We start from the raw sequence: 25805 nt of genomic DNA, 5'->3' as shown, positions 1-25805 counted from the left end.
TGGATGGCTAGAAGCTGCATGTCTGTTAAGGAAACATTCTTATCCCAACAGTCAAAAAGCTGTTAGATCAGGACATAGCTTGGGAGGCAGAGGCAGGTAGATCCCTTTGATTGTGTTTTGTTTACAAAGCTAGTTCTAGGCAAGCCAGGGATACACAGCGAGACCCTGTCTCTACCTCCTCCCATAAACACACACACAGATATGAAGGACTATTGAGAGGGCTAAAGACAGCCCAAGCAAATTTGGTACTGCATTTATAACCTTCTAACTCCCCATAAACAAAATCTGAGTATGTGCGCAATATTATTAAAACTAAAGTCTTAGGTTTAAAAAAATGAACTATATTAGCCTGTTTGATTTCTTTTATTTTTACTTTATAAGTAACTGACAGAAACATAGGGATAAGTATTTCTATAAGGTAGCTATCCTAGACACAAGAGCCCAGAACTTAGGAATCATCTTGGTTCTCTATTTCAACTACACACAAAGAGTTACACAGAAGACATGCATGTGTACAAAGTAAGGCATATAGTTTACAATCTACTTGAGTCTTTATTTTAAAAATTCAGATAATGCCCAGATTTAACATTTTCATAGAGATACTAGTTTTTTGGGGGATTTGGACAAGCTTTCTTTATTCACTTTGTAGGCCACCCCCCACCACCACCAAAACAAAACCACACAAGAAAGGTAGAGCTGTTGAAGATATGTAAATACTTGTGGCAATGATCTGAATCATTTGGCCCTAAAAAAAATACTGCTTTAAAAATCAAGTTGAGCTTAATTGGAGGTAAATGTAATCATATCCAGCATTGGAATATTTTATTCTGCTTTTGGTTGTAGGTTATACTTCTGTGGCTGGAAAAAATTTTCTTCAATGGCACCAACTAACTCATCTAGTTCCCTTTTCAGCTGCTCCGGATCACTGAAAAATATAAAGGGGAAAACTGATTAACGAATAATATTCCAATGCAGAAAAAATACACATATTAGATAATTTTTGAGACAGTGTCTGTGCTGGTTTGAATATGCTTGGCCCAGGGAGTGGCACTGTTAGAAGATGTAGCCTTGTTGGAATGGGTGTGGCCTCGTTGGAGAAAGTGTGTCACTATTGGGGTGAGCTTTGAGACACCGTCCTCCTAGCTGCCAGGAAGTCAGTCTGCTCCTGGCTTGCTTTGGAAGAAGATGTAGAACTCTTAGCTTCTCCAGCACCATGTCTGACTGGATGCTGCTGTGTTTCCTGCCTTGATGAAATGGACTGAACCTCTGAACTGTAAGCCATGCTCCAGTTAAATGTTTATAGGAGTTTCTTTGGTCATGTTGTCCCTTCACAGCAATGGAAACCCTAAGACAGTGTCTTTCTATGTAACTACACAGACAGGGCTGGACCCAAACTTAGAGATCCACCTGCCTCTGCCTCCCAAAGGCTGAGAGAGAGGCATGCAGTAAGTAGCATGTCTGAACTTGATTCTTTTCTGAGGTAGGATCTTGTTACGGATCCCAGGCTGTCTTTGAAGTCAGCCTCCTGAGTGCCGGAATTAGGGATTGCAAATATGAGCTGCTACTCCTTGCTTCGAAGCAAAATTAAAAATTGAAAGCAAATGTGTTTGTTTTAAAGACTTAGTTATTTTAACTTTTAGCTATGTGCATGTGTACACGCAAATGCACGTGCCTAGGAGATGGCATTACATGTGGCTGTGAGTCTTCCAGCACTGGTGTTAGGAAAAGAATTAGGGTCCTTGGCAAGAGCAGTTCACACTTTAAATCATTGACCCAATCTCTCCAGCCCCTCTACTCTGTATTTTAAAATGCTCCCTTCAAGGCTGGAGAGATGGTTTGGTGGTCAAGAACATTGGCTACTCTTCCAGAAGTCCCTGGTTCAATTCCCAACACCCACAGGGCAGCTCAAAACTGTAGTGCCAGGGATTCTGACACACAGACACACAGGCAAAAACACCAATGCATATAAAATAAATATAAATATATCATTAAGAAAATGCTCCCTTCCTGAATCTAGTTAGACTGAAACTAAACTTCAAGAGTATAGAATTCAGAAAACTGAAACACACACACACACACACACACACACACACACATACAAACCCTCACACAAAAACAGAACTTCATGATCTTTTGAGTGGGAACACATGTGTTGACTTTGAGGGGAAAAATGTCCCAAGAGGCAATATGTATTACATTCCCTAAAGGTTTTCCAACTCCAGGTCTCCACAAAACAGAATCACTCCTTGCTCTTCTCCTAAGGATTTTAAAGAACCACAGTTTTGCTCCTAGCATCCCCAGAGGATGTACACTGTGTACCCAATACCACAGGGGAAACATTCCCAGTTTCCTTTGTGCTTCAGTCCTGCTCAACTTTAACTACATCTTTGTGAAGTCCTCAGTCTCCCCGGCTGGCTGTTTCCTTCCTTTCCTTTGTGCCCATACTTTTAAAACCACGCCAGCCCACAGGAAAAAGACAGTCCAAGAGCTTGCTCTTCTAAATGCACCCTCGTGATCAAGGGTCACATTTGCCTTGGCAGCCACTTCAGCTGGAGTGGCTGACTCTTTCTTTGCCCAAACTTCTTTCCAATAGGTCAAAGCACATAGCAGGAAATGGGAGTTACAGTGTTGAATCTTTATTGCTCATCACAAGAAAAGATGAAGAAGAAGAAGAAGAAGAAGAAGAAGAAGAAGAAGAAGAAGAAGAAGAAGAAGAAGAAGAAGAAGAAGAAGAAGAAAAGAAAGAAAAAGAAAAAAGGGAAAAATTCATAAAAACACCCCCCCAAACCTAAACCTAAAAAAAAAAAATCTAGGAAAATTGATTCCTTTAAGACGGGCTTTCAAGCATATATATATGAAACTTTTACATGTATGTAGCAGACCCATGGATGCAAGCAATAACATAAGCCTGCCTGCCAATGAAATCGATTCACAGCAGCTTATGGAGTCCAATGTGAGTTTCTACAGCGGAGTTTGAAAATTAACCCTTCAGACACTTCTATTACCTCATTCTTGACCAGCTGACTTAGACGGTTTATTCAGAAAGGAAATGACAATTTCTGCTAAGATCGATTTTGACTTGGTGATGACAATAGTATAATTAAGGTGACCAATTTCACTGCAGACATTAATTCTGGCTCTATTGGTTATGTGCCCTCGGGCGAGTGGCGTGGGCTCGCTAAGACCCATATTCTCCATCTGTAAATCTGGGATAAAGACTTTACCTTCTCCAGAGAGTTATCGTATATATTTAGATATACTATCTAAAGTAATTAGCCTAGAACCTGGCCCAAAGACCTCAATAAAAAGAGCAATCGTTAGAATTATTTTTATTCCTACTAACAACATACATAGTAATTATTACTCATAAGTGCATCCAAATTATGCTGTTCTCTTTGTTTTCTATAAATGTGCTTCGAAAAAAACTCCTTGGAAAGTAAATATGACTACACTTAGTTAAAATTGGAGCCTAAAATAACGGCAGTGAATTTGCCAATTATTGATAACTTTATAAATATTTAGTTCCCAAACCTGACACGTCTGTGAAGTGATCCCTTTGCTCATTGAAATAATGTTTCCATGGTGTACAGTTAGTGCATGTTAGACACTAGTACCACCCAGTAGGGCTTAGCAATGTGATAACTACTAAAAGTAAAGTTTGATTTTAGCATTTATTCCCCATCCTAATCCTAAGTGACCCATTTTGAGATTTAAAGTGTGATATTGCTGAGTTATATTTTAAAGACAAGGACACATTGCATGGCTATGTAAATTGGGTTAGGAACCAACCCTTATTTCTTAAGTTTAGCTTCAGTATGTCACGTTATGGAAATGGGCAGTGGAGTGTTTTTCACAATCAGGCAGCGTGTCCCTCTAACCAGGCCAAAAATCTACGTAAAGTTAATGGCAAGGGAAGCAGTCAGAGTTCTCAGTGCAGTTCTGAATCAGGAAAGGGGGAAAAGGTATGACTTCAGGGCACATCTGAATTCATGTTGACAAGGCTAGGCTCATTCAAAAGAGCAGTTTCCTAAAGAATTTAACTTTAACTTCAGTTTAACTGCACTCAGAAGGCAGAGGCAGGTGGATCTCTGTGAGTTTAAGGCCATCCTGACCTACAAAATAGATCCAGGACAGCCAGGGCTCTGTTACACAGAGAAGCACTGTCTTGGGAAAACACAAAAACAAAAAACAAAACAACCCCCCAAACAACAGCAGCAGCAACAACAACAACAACAAAAACAAAAAAAAAACAAAACAACAAACAAAAACATCAAGGAGAGACATGCTGCAAAATGCCAGCAATGGGGGAGGCTATGTTGGGGTCTACACTATGCTTCATGGACTGGTTTTGTGAATAAAGTTTTATTCACAGACGACGTCCACTCATTGATACGTATATGGTTGTTTCTACATTTCTCTTTTCTCTCTTTCCTTCCCCCACCCCCGTCTCTCTGCCTCTGTCTGCCTTGATTACAGGCATGTGCCACCACACCCTGTTTCTACACTTCAACAGCACCATAGGCCCCAGAAACACTAAGATTTTATCTGTCTCATATTTGCCATCCTCTGGCCTGGGTAAAGACCGTGAGGGTTCAGTGAATTATCACTTTAGTATTTCTATGTCTGAAAGTTTTTAAAAATAAAAAGTTACAAAAGACATCAGTTGTAACAAAAATACTTTTAAATAGCACCACCTAGACTTGAAAGGCTTTTGATTCTGATTCATAGGTTATTTAATTTTATTAATAAATGAAATGTACAATATGAAGTCTATTAATAGTAATCGTATATTAGGTATGGTCTTAATGTCATTGCATATTAATAGGTTGGTGACCCCTGAACTGTGGCATTATGTCCAACCTAGTACCCAATGTCACTCTAATAAACAGCAGTCATTTTTCAGTGATTTTTTAACAAGGATAATTTTCAAAGATCCTGCCAGTTTATAAATAAGCATCTAAAATAAACTCTATTCTAAAAAGCTACATGAGAGTGTGAATAGATAAAGCCTTACATGTTAAACAGTGTTATTATTATGAACAAAAATATTCTGAAATATTAAATACATTTCTCAGTCTATTAAAAAATGGGGGGGCTTTTGGAAGAATGACGTAAACAGATATGGTAAATGGGAACTAAAATTCACAGAGATGACCAAAGAAAAGCTGCCTCAATGCAGTGCAAGTAGAAACATTGATCCTGAGCACTGGTGATAAAATACTGGCAACTTGGAATTCTTAGAAAATGAACTGCTTTCTGTTTGCCTAAAGGTCGAAATTTTACCCAAAATAGTAAATTTTAAAAATAGTATTTAATTCAATAATTGGAATCATCAGACTATAAAAACCTTTCCTACTATAAGGTTCATGAAAGCTAAGTATAGATCAAGTGTGCTTAATAAAATTGTATCATTTACATATGTACTGTTGACTTACGCTGTGTGAATATGCTTAGTGTCTATTTGGATGCTTAAAAGTCTTCTTTTCGTTAAAAGATAATGGAAGGTATTTTATCAGTATCTTTTTACACGAACTTTATATTTTAAAGATAATATTTTGGGATATACTAAGTTAAGTGAAATAAAGTACTGGAATCCATCTCATCTGCCTCTTTTCAGGCTTTTGAAAAGTGGTTAGTAAACATTCTTAAACTGCATACATGGCTTTACATACGGTTTTTAATCAGAAAATATTGGCTATATTTGCTGTCCTGATCATCAGCCATATCCTGGTGAGAGAATGCCAGCTAGTTCAGCTTCGAATTCAAACTGTGTACCGAGACAGCAGACACGTAGCTGCACCACATGGGCCATGTCTGGGTCAGCAAGCGTGAGGTTTGCTGGGGTTCCTTCTTTGCCTTGGGACTCAGCTCAGAGCGGAGGAGACACTCGGGTCTTTGCTGAGCGTGGAATGGATTTCAAGCTATTTTATCATAGGAATGGAAGAGTGAAATTCACTGGCACTAATCACCAATACAAATACACAAAGAAGGGAAGTCTTACTGTTAAGAGTAAGATGCGGAATGGAGAGGTAGAGGAGGTATCCTGAACCTGCTTTGCTGCAGACATTTGTAAAGGGTGGTTTTGTTTAATGTGTATATCTATCACATGGATGTGGGTGCCCATGGAGGCCGGAAGAGACATTGGATCCTTTAGGGATGGAGGCAGTTGTGAGCTGCTTGATGTGGCTGTTTCCATCCAAACCCAGGTCTGCTGGGAGAGCAGGAAGAGTTCTCAACCTCCAAACCTCTCAGGAGGTTTTGTCTTGTTTAATTTTTTAAAACAGTGTAGTTTTTTTTTTTTGTTTTTGTTTGTTTGTTTTTTAACTTTGTAGCACTCTGGCAGAGGATCAGAGTCTCATTTCCAGCACCTACATAGGGCAGCTACAACTCTCTATAAATCTGGCTCCAGGGAATAATTTAGGCCTCTGGCCTCAAGGGCACAGCCTGCCCCTTCACCCATATATACTAGAAAGGAAGGAAGAAGGAAAGAAAGAAAGAAAGAAAGAAAGAAAGAAAGAAAGAAAGAAAGAAAGAAAGAAAGAAAGAAGGAAGGAAGGAAGGAAGGAAGGAAGGAAGGAAGGAAGGAAGGGGAAAGACAAAGAAAGAAAGAAAGAAATGGAAAAAGAAAGAAAGAAAGAGAGAGAGAGAGAGAGAGAGAGAGAGAGAGAGAGAGAGAGAGAGGAAGAAAATCTAAAAAAAAAAAACCAAACAAACAAAAACAAAAACAAAACCCCTTGAGTCCCAGGTCATACTCCATTATAATTGAAAATCAGCACTTCCCAGTGAGACCCAGGTATCAGGTTTGGGAAATCCCCCAGATGATGTGTAGCCAATTTTAAGAATCACTGTTAATCTCCTTGTTCCTCTTTTTTAAAAAAAAAAGTAAATTTATTTATTTATTTATTTATTTATTTATTTATTTATTTATTTTTAATCTCATGTAGTCATTGCTGGCTGTGATCTCAGCGCGGTTGCTAACTGGGCTGCACCTGGGAATTTTTACTACTTAACCCTTGAACAGAACCAGGACATCTCAGGAATACGAGCCATAGCAGCTAACCATCCACACCATACCTGTTGCCGGGGGGAGCACACAGCTCTGCATAGTACTTGATTTTGGGCTCTGTCCCACTGGTTCGCATGGTGGCCACACCTCCATTGGCGAAGGTGAAGGTGATCATCTGACTGCTCTTACTGGTAGGAAGAACCTAGGGATTAATTTGCACGGGTCACACATTTCAACAGCCACAACCCATTCTGGCCTAGTGAACACTGTCCCAAATAAGCGAGAGAGTCAGTACCAGACAAACAAGATCCGGACATAGACAAAACAAAGAACTTTAACTGGCTATAGGAATGTAACTTTTTACAGAAAGTAGAGAAAGCCTGTAAAGAAGCTACTGAGCAACATAGGACTTGGTATTGATTAACCATTGTAATCAAGGCTCAGAGGCAATACAGGCAGGGGGCTCCTGTATGTAGGAAGTGTATTCTTGGATTTTTTTTATCTCCAGGAGACAGAAAAAAGTTCTATGGAAAACAGCAGGAGAAACCATTGAGAGAAAAGTTGGTTGGTTGTCTCTGTATGGAAGTGGGGTATCATACTTCACTATGATTCTTTTAATACCATTCGTCTCTTATGAATATATTTTGCTCATATTTTAAACAAAAATTTTAAACAAAATACAAAAAGGTAAATATCAAGGAAGACATCTAATGACTCACTCACCAGGCTGTTCCTGCTGTCCTCCTAAACTGGGCGTAAGCAGCCCTACACTTCTGCTACCTCTGGCTCGAAGGGAGGTCCTCATGCAAACATCTACAGCTAGGCCTCATGCAATCAGAGAACAGGGCCAAAGCCTTCAGAAAGCCACTCATCCGTGGCCCTCCCAGAGTGGGCCAGTCTCTATCAGCTTGAATATTATTCAATGTGCAAAGTCTGGGTTCTCATCCCAGACCTACTCAGTGAGAAACTCCAGGGGGGCTTTCAGCACTGTTTGCTTGTGACAGGATGTCATAATATAACCCAAACTGGCTTTAAACTCAGACATATGATGTTCCAGTCTTGGTTCCCCAAGTGTAGGAATTTAAAGATTCACTGGTATGTATCATCATATACAACCAGATAATACTGGTTAGTCACTCACCCTCGTGGTGTGTGTGTGATACTCTCTGGGGTGACATGTTCTGGTGAAGAAGAAAAGCTGGGTCCAGAGTCAAAGGCTTCTCCTCCACCTGGACCCTCACCAACCACCATTCTTCTGAGTCCCAATTTCCTTGCGTGTGAGAGGATGGCCTGGGATGTCATCCATTATCAATGACTTGTGAGATCACTTGCATTTCTAGCTCGTGGTTTCTAGTTTTTCCACATATCTTATTCTATTTGTTTATTCTTTTCTGATGCTAGGGAACTAACCCAAGGCTTTGTCATGTGCTAGGCAAGCAACCTACTTCTGAGCTGTACACCTCCAGCCCGTATTTTCAATCGACCCTGCGAATGAATGAATCTGCTCAAAAGGTAGGCGTGGTGAACACAGAATCAACTGGTGGACAGACATAAATGTCACTCACAGCTTTTTTATCTGGCTGAGTATCATCATAGCCGGTTGTAAGGTCCCTGATAGCAGAGATTTCAAACTTGCCGCAAGTTTTGGGATAATTATTCTTCCCATCATAGTTTCTCAGGTTTCCAAATAATTTTTTAATTGTCCCTTGATCGTGGCAGATGAAATATGAGGCTGTGGTAATGTGATAGCCATACCTATAAAAAGAAACCATAAATTTAAGCACATTGGGCCACAAACATTCTGCAGAGTAAAGTAAGTGAACAGGGAGCCCTAGCCAGCTTCTAAAGGATAGATTAACATTAAAGAAGAAGCTGGGGCTGGCAAGATGTCTCAGTGGGTAAGGGCACTTGCTGCCAAGCATAACAACCTGAGTTGATCCCCAGAACACACACGGTAGGAGAAAGAATTCCTCAGTTGTTCCTCTGACTTCCATGAGTGTTTGGTGGCATGTGTGCACCTACACCTACTCATATATATACAATATATATACATACATATTTACACAATAAATAAATGTTAAAAAAAAGTAAAGGGGTTGAAGAAATAGCTCAGTGATTAAGAGCATGATCTGCTCTTCCAGAGGACCCAGGTTTCATTCTCAGCACCCTCACAGTGGCTTACAAACATGTACAGTTTCACACACATCACGCCAATTTCAAGGGATCCAGTGACCTCCTCTAGCTTTTGCAGGCAACAGACACATACAGGCTACACAGAGACATGCAGTCGAAACACCCATACACACAAAATAAAGGTGACTAAATTTTAAAAATGGGATGAAAAAGAGGTCCAGGGCAGAAGAGATAGTCCAATCAATAAAGCGCTTGTCTTATAAGGCATGAGAACCTGAGAAATCCCTCAAAGTCATACTCCCTATCAACCTGTACAGGTAAGTTATGGCTTTACAGAACACAGCCAGGCTGTGTGGTTACTGTTCATGTCATCTGTACAGCTTCCACAGCACACATGCAGAATTCGGTTCTTGCTGCGAAGACTGACCCCCAAAATATAATCTATGACATGGACTACGTAGATTCACACTCTTCAGTTCAGCCATTCTCAAAGTGTTCTTGTGTGTTAGAATGCACACAACTGCAAATGGTCATTACTAACTAGTGGTGACACATCCAATGGAGAAGGTGATCTTCACTTTCCTAATGACCAGAGCATGTCACCAGAGTAATAGCACTTGAAATATGACCAACACTCCTTCAATAGTCCATAAACACTTACTCCACATAGATGGCCTTTAGCTGCTGAGATAAAGACAAATTCTTGGTTGCTAGAAAGCTCGCCAGCTCTGCGCTTATAACAGCAGCACTGACACCGTCCTTGTCCAGAACAAAGGGACAGCACATATATCCTGCAGAGGAAGCAGTAGACACACAGGCTTAGGAGTGGATTTCATTACAGCACCAGAACAGGCCATATGAGTGCAGGCCTGTTGGTTATTGCACGTTAGGGTCTAGAATGGAGCACACACACATTCCTCCTTTATCTCTGTGTTTGTGAACTTGGACCTGCATGTGGTTCCATGCCATCGTGTGAGCCCCCCATAAACCACAGTGTGGCTAGCTCACACAGAGCTGAGTGGTGATGTGTGCCTGTAATCCTAGCATTTGAGAGATGGAGGCAAGAAATCAGGAGTTCTGGGTTAGACAAGCTCCCGTCTCAAAAACAAAAACAAGTTAGCCCAGTGCCTTGAATATAGGAGCCTTGAGGGAATCCACACTGAATGACCTGTGTGGCGATTTCCCCGGCTGGCAAATGACGTTCAGTGACTACACTCATGTCCCAGCTCCAGCTCAGATACACATGGCTCCGCCCGTTCCGGTCACTCTCCACCTCTTCCTTCTCTGAGACTTGGCAGTTGCTCCATTCATCTTGACGGCTGGCCCTTACCCTCTTTTGTGCAGTTACTGGAGGATAAAGCCCTCATCATATACTTCTGAGTCACTGAGTAACATTTATGATTTGTACTTGATAGACAGTGTCTCCTTAACAAAAGCCAACTCTGAAAACCTGACTACCGAGAGGCAGCACACACCATCCCTCTGTAATGAGTTGGTTAAACTGAACGAGTATCTCTCCACTTTAAGGAGTATGAAGAACAGGAAGTGGGTAATAGTTTACTTAACTGACAGCTGTGCACCTGTTTGCACAAACAACAGAATGCCCTACGCCCGTACCTAGTTCTCCTTCCCTCTTATATATACTGACTGGTAGTTTGGGATAAGGTCTTTTCAGTAATTCTGGTCAACCTTTCAATGTCCCCTCCTATGTTCATGGCAGTGATGACATGAGCCCACAGAGCTGCCTTCTGCTCCCTGGGCACTCTCAGTGCACACACCCTCTGTGACTTTTACCAGTGAAGGAAAAGAAGGGAGGACATGACTACTCCTAGGGATGGTGGGGGAGAAGGCTCATTGTAGATATGAGAGAGAACATAGCCAGAGGCGAGACTTTTGGGAGAGTCCGGAATGAACAGAACCCTGAGCCACACCACGTGAGGAGATGGGAAGGAAGAGGGGAGAGTCAGGGGATAAAGGAAAGACAAGAAGAGGTAGATAACCAAAATGGCTGGAGTATATAGGGAACAGCAGCTGGGGGAAGAGCAGCCTAGCCCCTTGCCTTAGAGAGATTTAGGGTAGGGGACAGGTAGGGACTGAGGGGTGCTGGGAGAACATGATGGGAGAATCTGCTTTGATGTGTTAAATAGGCATCTCAGTTACTCATTTGTCCTGTTTGAGACCCAACAGTCAGCTGCACAGAAGTGTGGATTCTTGCACTGCCAACTGCCCCGTGCAGAATGCCACCACCGTCAGCTGTCTGGACGACCCAACCATTTGCATCCTATTTTGTTGTCGTTGTTGTTGAAGAGATATGAGAGTCCAATTTTAGAGTAGGATAGTTCAACACTTGAGTCAAACAAGAAAAGCAAGGTAAACTGTGTGCTCCCATCATATACTGACCTCATCTGTTATTACATATATATATAGCTTATATATATATATATATATATATATATATATATATATATATATATATATATATAGCTTGTATATATATATATATATATAAACATATATTGTTTAATACACACATACACACAGACACACACACACATACTCACTATTGATAATAATCTCATTATTGCTTCTTACCGATAGCTTCTTCAAATGCAAATAGGACTGTCTTCCCCTGGTCTATTAGCTGTTTGGCTCTGTTTCCCATCCATTTGAAGCCCGTTAATGTTTCCTAAATGGGTAACACAAAAGAGAAAAATGTTTTGGGGCAGGTTATGGAGCTCAATTGGTAGAGAGTGCTTGCCTAGCCCTCAGTTCAATCCCTAGTACCACACACACACACACACACACACACACACACACACTGGGTGTAGTGGTATGTGCCTAAAATCTTAGCATTGAGTAGGTGCTGGTAGAAGGATCAGAAGTTCAAGGTCATCCTTGGTTACATATAAAGTTCAAGGCTAGCCTGGGCTATATGAAACCCTATCTTAAAATAGAAAAGGAAAAGTGAAAGAAGCAGGGAAATCCAAGTCCCACAAACACCTTACCTCAAAATGAAAGCCCTCCTTCAAGGCTATGGCCCGCAAGATTTTGGAGGAAACGGTGCTGGACAACATGTATGTGTCTTTGAGGTTACTTTGATCTTGGTTCTTCTCTTTCCAGGAAGTGAAGAGCCACCATCCCAGCAGGGCCCCCAGCTCATTGCCTGAGAACACTCTCCATTCGCCACTGCAAGGAAGCAGGCCCTTTGTTTTAGCAATCTTTAGGAAGGCACCGAGGTCCTAGAGCTAGGCAAAAGAAGCTTGTGCACTTTCTATAAAACTGCTGCTCTCTTTAAATGACTGGGCTGAGCTGGGTGTGCTGGTAATCTCCTTCAGTCCCAGCAGTTGGGAGGCAGAGGCAGGCACACAGAGTTCTCTGTGAGTTCTAGGACAGCCAGCGCTGTACCACAGAAAAACCCTGTCTCAAAAAACTAAAATAAATACATAAGAAAGAAAGACAAGAAGCGGGGGGTGGGAGTGAGAACGAACTAATTGGGCTGAGGTGGACCTACATCACAAATATCTGAGCAACTTTCATGTGTCGGCAGATGCTTCTAAACAAACACTAACATCTTGGAAGATGGTCTACCATTAGCGTGTCAGGGATGACAGAGGACCCATCGATTTCCATCTTTGGCAAAGACTGTAGTTTGAAACGGTACCAGACACTCTTATTATCCCTTGCCTGTCTGTTCCCTCTAAATTCAACCTGCCCTGGAGGTCTGGTGCTTTGTTATACCTGTCGGCAGACACTGCACTGAAAAGCCGGCATCGTGCAAAGGGCTTTGCTTTATTAGCATGGAGACCTTCACGTACTAAGGTTCAATTATGAAGTGAGGGTGTCACACAGAGTCATTTCCAGTCCCTGCACACACTTGACTGCTTTGCTCTGTGTTACACACATGTCAGGGTTTTGCTCCCCTGCCCTTAGGATCAGCAGATTGTCCTGTGAGAGGAATCCAGAGGTTTTGTTGTAAAAACGAATCACTTTAAACAATGAAAACTTCCCATCTGGACTCACCCTCCCCACAAATACAGTGTTGCTAAAGATGGCATTCTGTATGATTTTTATGACACAGATAAACAATGTTAATTTGGCATTCTGTATAATTTTTATGACACAGATAAACAATGTTAATTTCACCTGTCTTGCTTCTCAGCCACAGCAAGCCTGTCGGCATCTGGGTCATTGGCTAAGACAATTTTGGCCTTGATCTTGTCAGCCAACGCAAAAGATAAAGTCTGGAAATAAGTTCAGAAGAGTAAAGGTTACTTTGGGAAAACATGGAGCACACTTAGTCTTTAAGATTTGCATATTCTTATGAGCTAAAAAGGCTCTCCCCAAATTAGACTTTGTTGTTGTTTTTCTGCTTTTTTTTTTTTCTTTCTTTCTTTCTACTTCTTGGGGCTGGGTTTGCTTAGCCAGATTGTATTTCATCTTCCTAAATCAGAGGTCAGATACACAGAACTATGGCAGCCTTGTGGCTGGACTGGTATTTCTAGGCACTGTGTATATTTGGCCACACAGACCAGACCACACCATCTCTTACAGTATCATTATTATCTAATGTTTCAAAATGGTGTGTGAGCCACACTGTGAATAATATTCTTTAACAAGAAAGTATAAAATCAAAAATAGAAAAAAAAAAACCTCTCCATTCTATAGCATTACTTCTTGGCAGTAGAGAAACCATCAACAAATATTTACTTTAAAGCATAATTTAGATTTTAGCTCTTATATCCTCACTTAAGATGTCAAGTCTAAAAGTTCCTTTAAGAAATTAGTAACCGTCCAAAATCCACATTTATAGAGATATAATTTATTTTTCCCCAGCATGACAAATCCCCATTAAAACAACGCTTCAGAGTTTAAAAGCCAAGCCCATTATTTAATGAAAGTAGGTTACCAAGACACCTTTACCCTCCTCAGGATTCGGGTATTTGACAGTCGGAAACTCGGGATCCGGATCTTTCTGTTGGGGAACAGCTTCAGGAGGAGCAAGATCAAAAGCCTTGAACGCCAACTGCACAAACTCATGACCCACACCATGGACAGAGGTGTGCACAAACTTCACCTTGCTCTCCCTGTTCACAGTCCTAGAGTAAGACAAATGGAAAATGACAAAGGACGTAAGCAAGGTTCTCTGGAGGGAAGGTTTAGAAAGCACCATGCATGGGGGAGGGGCACTTCATACTGTAGGAAAGATGCTTCAGTGCACGTGGATGGTACAGATGTGAGACTTTCAGAGGCCTAAGATATGCCCTCCAAACAGGATCACCAATGACTTGAAAGACTTATTATCACCAAATGCAAACACAGAAGTTCAAAAACCAGAATTTCCTTTTTCTTATCTTGGTATAAAGTCTCTTGAAGTATGACTAAAACCCAGAAACCAAGAATTAAAAGACAACTAAATAGTAACAACATTGTTTAAAAGCTTCCATAAAAAGTTTCAATTAAAAAATGTCAAAAGTAACAACAGGAGGAGGGTAGACACTTGAAAGAAACAAGACTGCATTTTTTTCCTAAATAAAGAAGTTTACTGAATTTGACAGACAAGCAATTACACAGAAAAGACAAATATAGATCAAATAAACATAAAAATGTTTTTCTTAATTAAGTTTATAAATGAAAGTGAGATTTTATGCTTTTCTAAAAAATGGGGGGAGGCTGATAAATCTGATACTGTGAAGCACAAGGTTGAATGTGGGGTCCTATGTTATTACCACAGGCTGCAGGTGGGGGTACCAACCACACTGAAGGGCAGCTTGCTGATCACCCTCAACCTGTGCTAGATTATGCAAGAGGGTATCTTACACACACAAATAACTTGCTTTCCCATGCTTCTTGCAGTGATACAAAAATGGACAAGCACCCTGTCACCTCTCCCTGTTGGAAACTGAATGAGAGGATCCGAGGGAGAGCTCACAGATGTTTCCTGTTCTCATTCCATACTCACGGGAGGAAAAGATAACCACAGTTTTAGAGCTTAAAGAAAAAAAATCCAGTGACCTGGGAACTCTGATCTTTATCCCATGGCCCAGGGAGACCCTAAGCCAGTGTGGTTTCTCCCTTCGACGGGATTGGAGTCTCTACTCTGCACCAGAGTAGCCAGATCCGGGCTATATAATGAACACAGCACCAGACAACGAAAACTGAATTTCAGTTTCAGAGAGGCAATTAACAGTAGTGGAACTTAACCTCCTGCTCAGTACCTGACTGTGACTACCAAGTTTACCCCAGGCTGAACAAACAGACACATAGCACTGTACAACCACACTTGCACACTAGGGTTTAGAACTCAAGCCCCCACACTTATGTAGCAAGTGCTCTTACCCACTGAACCATCTTCCCAGTCCTGAAAGTATTTTTTAAATACACATATATACATATAGTTGTATCCATACAAGCATCTATGTAGACACAGTTACAAATGTATATTTGTATATTTGTATTTATAACACTTCAAACTGTGGGTTGCTTCTGTAAATAAAGCCACCTTAGTGTGGCTTCCCTGTCTGGTCACTTGTGCTGTTTATATAGCAGAATAGCACATCTGAGGGGCGAGGTCAGGCTACAGGTAGCCAGCAAAGCCATGAGGATCGGGTACAGGTTCCCTTAAGAAAATGTAGCCAGTGGAGCTGCTGTCCCTTACATATACATGTAGCTACAGTCGGCTGAATCACATTAGCTGAAGTGAAACCACAGTTCAGTTACCTGTGAAAACAGTACTTTTTAAGGTCTTCAAAGTAGTCATTACTGATGGACGTGCTGGGGTTGTGAAGAAGGGAACTGCTGTCAATCAAAGACTCGTCCCAAGCCTGAGGCCAGGGCTCTAGATTTTCCTCAATGGCCTGAGAAATGCCTCGATCGTGTGGCGAGATGATCTGAGCTCCATTCTCCCAGTAGACCTAGAGAAGCCAGGCATGCGTTTAGCAGTTCAGGGTGCAGAGCACCCTCTCCTGAACAACACGAGTGTGTGTGTGTGTGTGTGTGTGTGTGTGTGTGTGTGTGTGTGTGTGTGTGTGAGGAGAGCATGTATGTGGGGGGCGGGGAGACGGGGGAGGTATACCTTATAGCCGTTGTCCTGCTTTGGATTGTGCGAGGCAGTGATCATGATCCCGGCACAGAGTTTCAGGTGTGACACTGTATAAGGCTAAACAGAGCAGGAGATGGTTCTTAACAAAGATTAAGCAGAATGGAAGTGCCTACTGTACACTGTTTGGAGCCAGTCATCCCCCTGTATCACCCTAATATCTTAACGCCATTCAGCGCCCCGTGTCCCATCCAAGCACCATGCAACATCCCCCTTGTCTGTCTTGTTCTGTTTCAGTTGCTCATGCTCCTGGGAGATGAGTGTGTGTCTCCGCTCTTTCAGCAGGGCCACACTCATATAACTTCATGACAGGATAGTGCCGCAGCTGTTCCATTTTATTAGTTACTGTTGGTAGTCTTTTATATTCTTAACCCACAAATTAAGCATTCATTGGCACGAACTACATAGGCTACAAGTTACATGACCTTTTATGTTGTCTGCGGCCCTCTGACAAGTAGTTAGAAAGGAAAGGGTGACTTACCACAAAGGGGGTTGGGGTTATATCAGAGAAGAGGTACACAGGAACTCCCTGGCTGATAAATGCAGTCGCAGCCAGCCGGGCAAACCTAAAAATGCGGAAACAGGGACAGAAAAAGGAGAGTTGGGGTCAGAGCTTCCCAGGACAGTGAGAAACAACGAACACAGCATGCTGGGAAGGAACCCAGGGCTTCATGCGTGCTAGGCAAACCCTCCACTAACAGAACTGCAGCTCTGGCTCCTTCCAACATGTCCGCCTTCGGTAGTGAGTGGAAGAGGAAGACCTGAGGCAGCTGGAGTCTTCTCCTCTCTTTTGTGTAGCATAAAGGCCAGAGGTCACCTTGCCACATGTCCAAAGCCACTGAGCATATAAGCCAGGCCTGCCTTAAAGTCTTTCAACTCTGTTTATCTGGGCCTAGTCAGTGGTTTCTGTTTCGGCCCATCTGTCCTTCTCCAGGATTTTGATGGAGGCATGATCAGCTGTGATCCTTTGGAGAGGTGCTGTGCTACTGGCGATTAATGGGAATGAATGGGTAAGTACTACTAAACACCTCACAACGCATAGGACAGTCCCCCACGACAAAGAATGGGCCAGCTGCTGTGACATCACGTGTCACTATGTAGAGGGTTAGAGGCCCCGATTTACACTATCACAATTCACACAATTCAGCACACACCTCATACGGACTCTGACTGGGTGTGTGTTTTATTATAAGATGTGTCCTTATGTGAGTAGGCAGAGGCAGGAACCACAAACCCAAAAAGAACTGGCAAATGCCTGTCACTTCAAGCAAATGCCATGGCTCCATGAGCCGAGCAAGAGCTGTCCTTTAACCAACAGTGTAACACATCTGAAAAATACAGTTGTTTCAGCCGTGACAGGTCTAAACCAGGGTTTATGGTATATGGGAGGAAAGCCTGGTGGTAAGCGTCTGTATCCCTCCCTCGAAGATACTGAGAAGATAATCATGAATCCAGTACAGGTGTGGGCTACAGCGTGCGAGCCTGTCTCAAACCTGAAAAGGAGAAGCAGGAGAAGCTGTGTGCAGGCGTCACACAGCCATGTGCCTTTTTATAGGTGACTTGTGCAGTGGAGGGTGGGTGTCTTAGAAAAGGTCTCAGGCGGATACCCAGGGCCAATTTTAAATGTTTTCTATGCTGTTTGGGGGGATTCGAATGGTAAGCACAGGATCAGCGTTCAAAAACCTGCTGCCTTACTGCCATCTCCATCTTCAGCATCACGTGCCCACAGCTGAACTGTCACAAAGCTATACCCTGAGAAAGGTGGCTGTCAGCAAAGGAAGAGGCCATGACACCTATACACACATACATATCGGGGAAGAATTACATGGAGGCAAGCGAGAGACCTGTTTAGACAAAATTTTTCCCCACCATTTTTTATCTGCTTTTTGAGACAGATCTCGCTGTGTATCCCTGGATGTCTTAGAACTTGCGCAGGCTGCCCTTGAACTCCAGAAGTCCTCCCGATCTGTTTCCTGAGCACTGGGATTAAAGGCCCAGGCTAAACTGTGTTTTTTGAGGGATGGGGAACAGTCTAACTCAGGGTTTCTCAGTGTAGCCCTGGCTGTCGTGGAACTTACTTTGTAGACCAGGCTGACCTCAAACTCACAGAGATCTGCCTGCTCTGTTTCCCCAGTGCTGGGAATGCCCAGCCCTAATCCATGACTTTTAACAGCTAAGTAATTATGGGTTTAAAATCAAGTCCTTAAAAAAAAAAATAATCAAGGGGCTAGAGAGATGGGTCAATGGTCAAGACTATGTGCTATTCTTACAAAGGTTTGAGACTGCCCATAAGTACAGTCGATGGGACCTAGTGTCTCAGGCCTCTGTGGGCACCTGCACCATATGCAAATATCCACACACACACACACACACACACACACATTTATATATACACAGACACACATTTATATAATTTTTAAAAGTCAAACTATTAAAATGATGATTCAAAATAAAGGTATAAAAGAAATTATGAAATATCCTTTTCTGAGAAATGTCTCTAGGTTCCATCCCAAAGCCACCCCCCCTCAAAAAAAAAAAAAAAAAAAAAAGCCTAAGTACCTTCTGCTGCTGCCTCCGCTGGCAGGGTGAGCTCTCGCATCGAAGCTGATCACCACACCCCTTTGCTTCAGGTCACTGAACTGCTTTTCCAGGTACCTGCAAAATCCCTGAAAGTAGCCTAGGGGTTAAAAACACATTTTTCATACCTACAACATAAGAATCAGACCTAATCCCCAGTTCGCTCTACTAAAAGAAATCTTACAAATAAGGAAGTACACCTGTGATTTTTGGTAGAGGGATACATTGTTTAGAATGTATCTCTTGTTTAGAATGTTTCTTTTCCCACGGCAAACATGTAGCATCCAGCACACAGTGATGAGGAAATAAGGATGCACTTTACATATTGGTCTTGTGGGTTCCCAAGAAGGAATTCAGATGCCTGACTCTTCACAGCTGACAGTGGTGACATTACACCTGAGTCTCCAGTGTAGGAGACTGTGACCTCAATACATCAGGGAGCAAAAAGCATACATAGCCCGAGTCCAGATTCTCATTTCTCTAAATTTTCTAGAAGCTTCTGGACCCTGTTGAGTATGAGGACCTGAGAACAGCTGAGGGAAAGAACACTATTCCATGGGGATGAGGGAGGCTTTTGGAATTTAAATGCTACTATAAACAAAACAAAAAACTCACATGGCTCCAAAATATATAACTACGATCCATAAAAGCTAAAAGGAAAAAAAAAAGATGGGTTTGGGATGAAACTAATAAAACTCTTTGTAAAATTATTTTTTTAATTATACCCATTTCTGGGTGAGTGTGTGCCACATGTGTGCAGGGGGCCAGAAGAGGCTGTTTGGTTTCCTGGAGCTTACGGGGGCTATAAGCCACTGGACGCAGTTGTTGAGAACCAAACTCAAATCTTCTGCAAGAACAGCCATTCTTAGCCACTAAGCCATCCCTCAGGCCCCTTTCCTGATTATTTTACATTATGTATGTGTGTGGCCTGTGAATGGGTATGTGCGGGTATGCAGGTATTCAGGGGCTCATGAGGCCAGAGGAGGGTACCCGGTCCTCTGCAGCTGGAATTACAAGCTGTGTGAAATGACCTGACATGGTGCTGGGAACCAAACCAGGTTCCTCAAGAAGAGCAACCTGTGCTCTGAACCGCTGAGCCATCCCTCCAGCACTCTGAAACCATCTTTAAATTAGTGTAGTGGCGACTTCTGGTTGTCAACTTGACTATATCTGGAATGAAGCGCAATCCAGAATTGGGAGGCCCACCTTTGATCTTGATCTTGAGGCATAGAGGCTGTGAATCTTAGGACAGGAAGGCAAGGAGATCCTGAGATCAAGGTCATCTGGGACAAAGCAAGTCCCAGATCCAGTAGTGGTGGCACACACCTTTAATTTGGGACATACCTTCAGTTGGAGACCTACATAAGGACACTGGAACAAGGAAGGCTGTCTCTCTTAACCTGCCTGCCTTGTGGGACTGAGCATCTGCTAGATCCTTGGACTTCACAGCTGCTGCCGACCATTGTTAGGGAGTTGGACTACAGACTGTAAATCATCAACAAATTTCTTGCTATATAGAGACTACCCATAAGTTCTGTGACTCTGGAGAACCCTGACTAATACAATTAGATTATCCCTGAGTTAGAATGGACTATTTCATAGGCCACTGAGTTCTTAGTCACTGATGTGTCCGGGTAAAAATGAAATACTCCTCAGCAACCACAAACAGAGAATAAAAAAGATGTGAATTAATTATCATAATAAATCATAATCTCTATCGCTAAGGCAAATAGGAGGGAGTTTTCCTCCACTCTCTGCCCTGCTTCTTTGAGATGTTCTTTTATCAAAGATGCTCATTTATCAAAGCCAATACAGCTTCCAGCTGGGATAGTCAAGTGCACCTGCTCCTTGACCAAAGCAGGGCAGTTTTAAGGGACCACTGGGCTTGGCCTTCATAACCAAAGGAGCAGAACAACAGTGTCAACGCCACAGTGGGAACAGAGATGTGGCTGCCAAGCCGTATGTCAGTGTTCCATCAGGAAACGACACCCACAGCTGCAGTGACAGCCCTTCCGGAAGTCCTTTCTCCTCCGCTGGGATGACCCCTAAGATGTTAAAGTTGCATCTGCTGCTTTCCTGAAATGTTTTGAGCCCTGAGCATCCTCATGTCCATGGGAAGCATTACTCCAGAGTAGATGGCTCCTAAGGATCACATAGTGCGTGGATGATGGGATAGATCCCTTATGTCTCTCCACTGTGGTTTCAAAGGACCCCTAACTACGTGCACCCCTTAGGCCACTCTCAGAAGAGATCCATTATTCTAGCAGAAAAGTGGGCCACAGTGGGCCCTGAACTTAAGTCTAATTTCTCCATTTCAGAAAAATTAGATAAGAGTTGGATATAGGAGAAAAGGATCAAGGTGAATCTTCAATCTAGAGAGGCCTCACACCTCCAGTAGCTGTGGCAAACTGGATTATCCATAGATGGCCACAGCAATATATACCCCCACCAGGTGACACTGACCTTCTCTTTGGACAGACAGAATCCAGTGGTGATTAGTTACTTTGTTGGAGTCACAGCTATTTATCAAAGCCAAAAACAGCTTCCAGCTGAGATAGTCATGTTCATACCCTGACGTCATTTTAGTCAATGCTCTGCCTTAGTCATATCAACTCACTATGCCTGACACGCAGTGGACACTCAATACATCTGTTCCATGGCTGGCCGGGTGGGTAGAAAGCTAATGGGTTTTAAATAAGAACTACACACACCTCATTTGTAGATTAAATGGTGGGCACTTTCTCTCTTTGGTCAGAGCCAAAGACATATCCATAGCTAAAACAAATTAAATCAGATCCCCAGGCCTCAGGGAGATACACCAGGAGTGACCAGCAGTGACAAACTCATGGTACCTGTGTGGTCTGGATGATGGTGAGGTCATTCATTCGAGAAATTCCTGCTCCCATAGGAGCTCGAAGGCCAGCTGTCCCAAACTCCATCCGGGCCCCAAAGCATCTCTGTAGCTCTTCTTTATTACCTCCAGCAATGAGCTGCTTCACTGACTCTGAAGTTAGAGGATTCTGAAAGACAGACGTGGGAACCAGCCACAGCTTGGTTAGAAGAAAAACAGAAAATCTACAAGGTAGACCACACCTTCAACACACACACACACACACACACACACACACACACACACACACACACACACACACACACGTCTAACGTCTATTTTTTAAATAAAACCTGTATATATAAATGTAGGCTTTTACACTTTCTGGTGTTTTTGAAATCTGAGCTAAGAAATTTTATAGTATGATATGAATTGTATTCTCTTTCCTACTAAGGTAATCGTTTTTGAGAAAATGAACAAGATGCTGTTCTAGAACAGACAGCTAACCATGCTCTCAGATCATTCACTTACCAACCCTGTGCTTGAGAAGGCTGTGAGTACTTAAGTTTCCCCATCTGTAAAAGGGGAACCAGCTAGAATCTCTCTCACATAATTTCAAAGACTTTAAATTTGTTTGACACTGAGTTGTGATGTTCATCTCCTTCCCTAAGGTCCTCAGACTTCCCCGGGGTGGTAGGTCAGACAGTTTAATTACTTTTGTTGTACTTTATAACTTTTACAAAGTACTTCCTTCATATCTGGTCATGTTTCAATGGCTCTAAGTCAGGCCAATAACAGCCAACAGTTTTGGTAGTGTTTTCACTACAGGAAATTGAATGGCTTGCTTACACTGCATAACGAATATTAACTTAGTGCCTTTTTTATTACATTAACTTCAAACAGATAAGAGCATGAATCACTTAAGGACTTTTTACATTGCCTGGTTTGCTAACAATGGCATTGGATCCGAAGATTGGAGAAGTGGGGCGGTGGTTATCTAACTCCTCAGGGACTTTTACATTAAGAACTGAGGGAATGCTGGTGGGAAGCTCTTCTAGTCATTGTTAGATAAAATGAAAGCTGAACAAGATAAGGCCCCATAATTAAACTTTGAAATGTGGTCGAAATAAAACCTTGGCTTCCTGGAATCAAGCCTATGCGCCCTGATTGTTCCAGTTTCAACAGGAACCAGGACCAACCTTCTGATTAAAAGCACTAGATTCCAATTGCAGAGAACTGTCTTACCCATTACTGTCAGGTGCCCCCAAGGCAAGGCTCAGAGCTGGCAAACAAAAGGAGCTCAACAGACATCTGCTGAGTGGCTGAGACAACACAGACTTCCTGGCCACACTCAATATCCAGGGCTTCTCTGAGGCCTACAGTGGATTTCAAAAGTCTTAATTGGCCTTGGATGACAGAAAAGACTCAGCAGCCTGAGAGAACAAAGCAAAGAGATAAAGAAAAGTCACAAAGCGAGCGAAGAAAGTGGCAGAGATAAGGGTCAGACCTGGGGGTGGTGGAAACTTACAGAAGAGGGAGGCACAGGGGAGGGGACATAGTAGTCTTGCAGAGTGCACTACCAGGGTCCTTGCCAGCCTGGGTGGCTCAGCAACCTCAGTGCTTTCAGCTGATAGGAGCTTCTCTGAAGAATGAGTGGGTGCTTCCCAGAGAGGCACCCATGTCCAGCTAAAGTAATTGAGAGGTTAAAGTCAGCTCCACCAGTTACGTGCTTGCTACGCAAACTTTAAGACCCAAGCTCACATACCCAGCATGCACTAACAAACCTAGCCAAGCAGGGTTTATCTGTAAATCTAATGCTGGAGGGAGACAGACAGTGTATGCAGTGTGCTGTTCCGTCAGTTCAGACTGTCGGCTCCACACTCAATGAGACACCCTGTCTTTAAAAAATAAGGTGGAGACTATGTGGTGGTTTGAATACGCTTGGCCCATGGAGCTGCACTATTAGGAGGAGTGGCCTTGTTGAAGGAAGTGTGTCATCGTTGGGGGTAAGCTTTGAAAGACCTTTCTCCTGGCTGCCTGTTTGCCTTTGGAACAAGATATAGAACTCTTAGCTCCTTCTCTAGCATCATGCCTGCCCTGCCATGATGATAATGGACTGACCCTCTGAAACTCTAAGCCAGCCCCAATTAAATGTCCTGTGTAAGAGTTGCCTCAGTCATGGTGTCTCTTCACAGCAATGGAAACCCCGACTGAGGCAGAGTGACTGAGAAAGTCGCTTAGCCTCAGCCTCTGGCCTCTGCACGAATTTGCACACAGGTGCCCACACATCTACACACAGAGACAACCACACACCACATGGACACACCTGGTTGGGAAATTAGCCTTGAAGCCTCTTCAAAGGAGAAAAGGCTGATTTCCCTCTACTTCTACTCATGGAGGTACCGTTCCAAGACAGAGTCCATGTTCTGTGTAATTACACTTTCTGTTCACTTCTGAGTGCACCTGTAAAGTGCCTCCTGGGACTAAGCCCCCAGGCTCTGATGGGATCAAAGGGTTCCTCCTTTGATGGATCCAAAATCTGCCGGGATTATGAGGAGGTGACAAAAGGTGGGGATTGGGAGCTAGTTGGAGGATCAAGGTTCCCGGACAATGTTTTTCTGCAATGGTTTCTTCCTGTCTTTCCCTTTCTCTACTTCCCAGCCACAGGACACAAACAGCTCTCTATACCTTTCTACTCTGAAGGATAAAACCATCTCAGAGTCTAAGCAAAGGAGTTCTTTCCACGCCTTCAGTCTATGTCAGACACTTAGTCCAGAGGTACAATAGCCTGACTAACACACACACAATGATACTTCTTAACTTGGGCATTAAGAGAATCTACACAATGCACGTTACTAAGTTACCAGTAATGGAAACACTTTCCTTCCCTTAAACATCCTGGAGGCTTTAACTTTCCAGGAAAAACAAAATAAAAACTCCCATGAGGAGCTGGCACTGGAAACAGGATGGCTGACTTTTCATTTTCTAGGTGTGAGAATGGAATGACCTCTGCTGAGCCTCGCAGCCTCTATCTAAGAAACGTTTCAGGAATCTGCTATAGACATAGACATGTAGTATAAGTACTATGGTGCTGTAGACCACGGAAGGCAGCAGAGACACATAGCACTGGCTTCCTGATTTCAGAGGCCAGTGCACCATTAAAACGAGAGACTCCGGGTTTAGCAATAGAGAGTCTCAAGGTAGTGCTTTAAAATATGGCTTAGGCCCTTCCCTGACCACTGGGTCAGTGGATCTGCATGGGTCTCACCTCCTGAAGTCAGCCACAGACACCGACAGACTTTAAACAAACAAACAAAAAACAAACCTGTGCTGGGGGGGGGGGTACTGGTTTGTTTCTTCCAATCCCAGGAAGAGCTGGGAATGAGAAGAGACCGGGCTGTCTAGAGCGAGTATTTGCGTTAAATAAGTTGCACTTGGGAGACGGGAAAGACCTGCTAAGTTCACACAGGAATGAAAACAAGAGAAATAAAATCAGCAGAACATTATGGGGAAGCAACAGGGCACAGGAAAGCACAGGCCAGAGAGAACTTGTAGAGAGCAAAGGAAGTGATGTCTGGAGCTGGTGGCCTGGCTGCTTCAGCCATAAGACAGTTAGTTACAGGGAAAAGGCGCATCTGGGACCAAAGTGTACCCTGTCACCTTTCCTCTGGAAAACTCCCGGTTAGCCTGGCCTATCAAGGACCTTTTAGTAACCATGCAATCAGGAAAGGTGGTCTGGACTGTGGACAAGTCCAGGTTCCGGAAAGGCGGAACAGAGCGGATTCTGAATGGATGAGGATGCTCAGCCCACCATAGAACCCGAGAAACCTTTTGTGCGTGGACTACCCTGGGCCCAGTTCCTCTACGTTCATCCCTCCCCACTTTGCTCCTCTACCGAGTCTAGCAGCTGTCTCCAGTCCGGCAGCAGTTTATGCCCAGCAGGCTCGGTGTGGCGGAGCGGGGAAGGCAGGAAGCTGGGCCTGCCTCCCTGCCGTTCAAGCCTCGGCTCCCGGGAACCCGAGAACCGGAGATCGGTCCTTACCCGGTCCCAGCGCAGCCACTGCGCGGTCTCCTGGTCCAGTCGCGCGTCCATACCCGAGCCACTGCCTTCCGGAGTTGCTGTCTGTGCGGGTGTAGCTGCAGCCATCCCAACGCAGCCACAA

At 43.2% G+C, this 25805-nt stretch overlaps 1 protein-coding gene across 1 annotated transcript; it reads right to left on the bottom strand.

Moving 5' to 3' along the window:
* Nucleotides 1–414: 414 nt before the first annotated feature.
* PGM2 (phosphoglucomutase 2) lies at nucleotides 415–25805 on the bottom strand. Its single transcript, XM_080939433.1, has 14 exons — nucleotides 25685–25805; nucleotides 21665–21832; nucleotides 18795–18901; nucleotides 16717–16801; nucleotides 16212–16295; nucleotides 15857–16050; nucleotides 14046–14235; nucleotides 13283–13380; nucleotides 12145–12325; nucleotides 11732–11825; nucleotides 9801–9930; nucleotides 8572–8761; nucleotides 7075–7208; nucleotides 415–925 (listed from the first exon to the last, which is right to left on the bottom strand). The coding sequence occupies exons 1-14, from the start codon at nucleotides 25787–25789 to the stop codon at nucleotides 823–825; spliced, it is 1863 nt and encodes a 620-aa protein (XP_080795559.1). The 5' UTR covers nucleotides 25790–25805; the 3' UTR covers nucleotides 415–822.

Source organism: Micromys minutus (assembly GCF_963924665.1).
Source record: "Micromys minutus genome assembly, chromosome: 1".
Taxonomy (NCBI): Eukaryota; Metazoa; Chordata; class Mammalia; order Rodentia; family Muridae; genus Micromys; species Micromys minutus.
This window is presented reverse-complemented; position numbering and strand designations above follow the sequence as displayed.

Bases quoted from the DNA above. Each gene is read 5' to 3' on its own strand.
- PGM2 (XM_080939433.1), bottom strand. From the start codon at position 25,789: ATGGCTGCAGCTACACCCGCACAGACAGCAACTCCGGAAGGCAGTGGC. The intron at 12,326-13,282 runs GTGAAATTAACA...GCTTCCTTGCAG, and splicing joins GTGGCTGAGAAGCAAGACAG to TGGCGAATGGAGAGTGTTCT. The intron at 926-7,074 runs GTATGGTGTGGA...TATATTTTTCAG, and splicing joins TGTGCTCCCCCCGGCAACAG to TGATCCGGAGCAGCTGAAAA.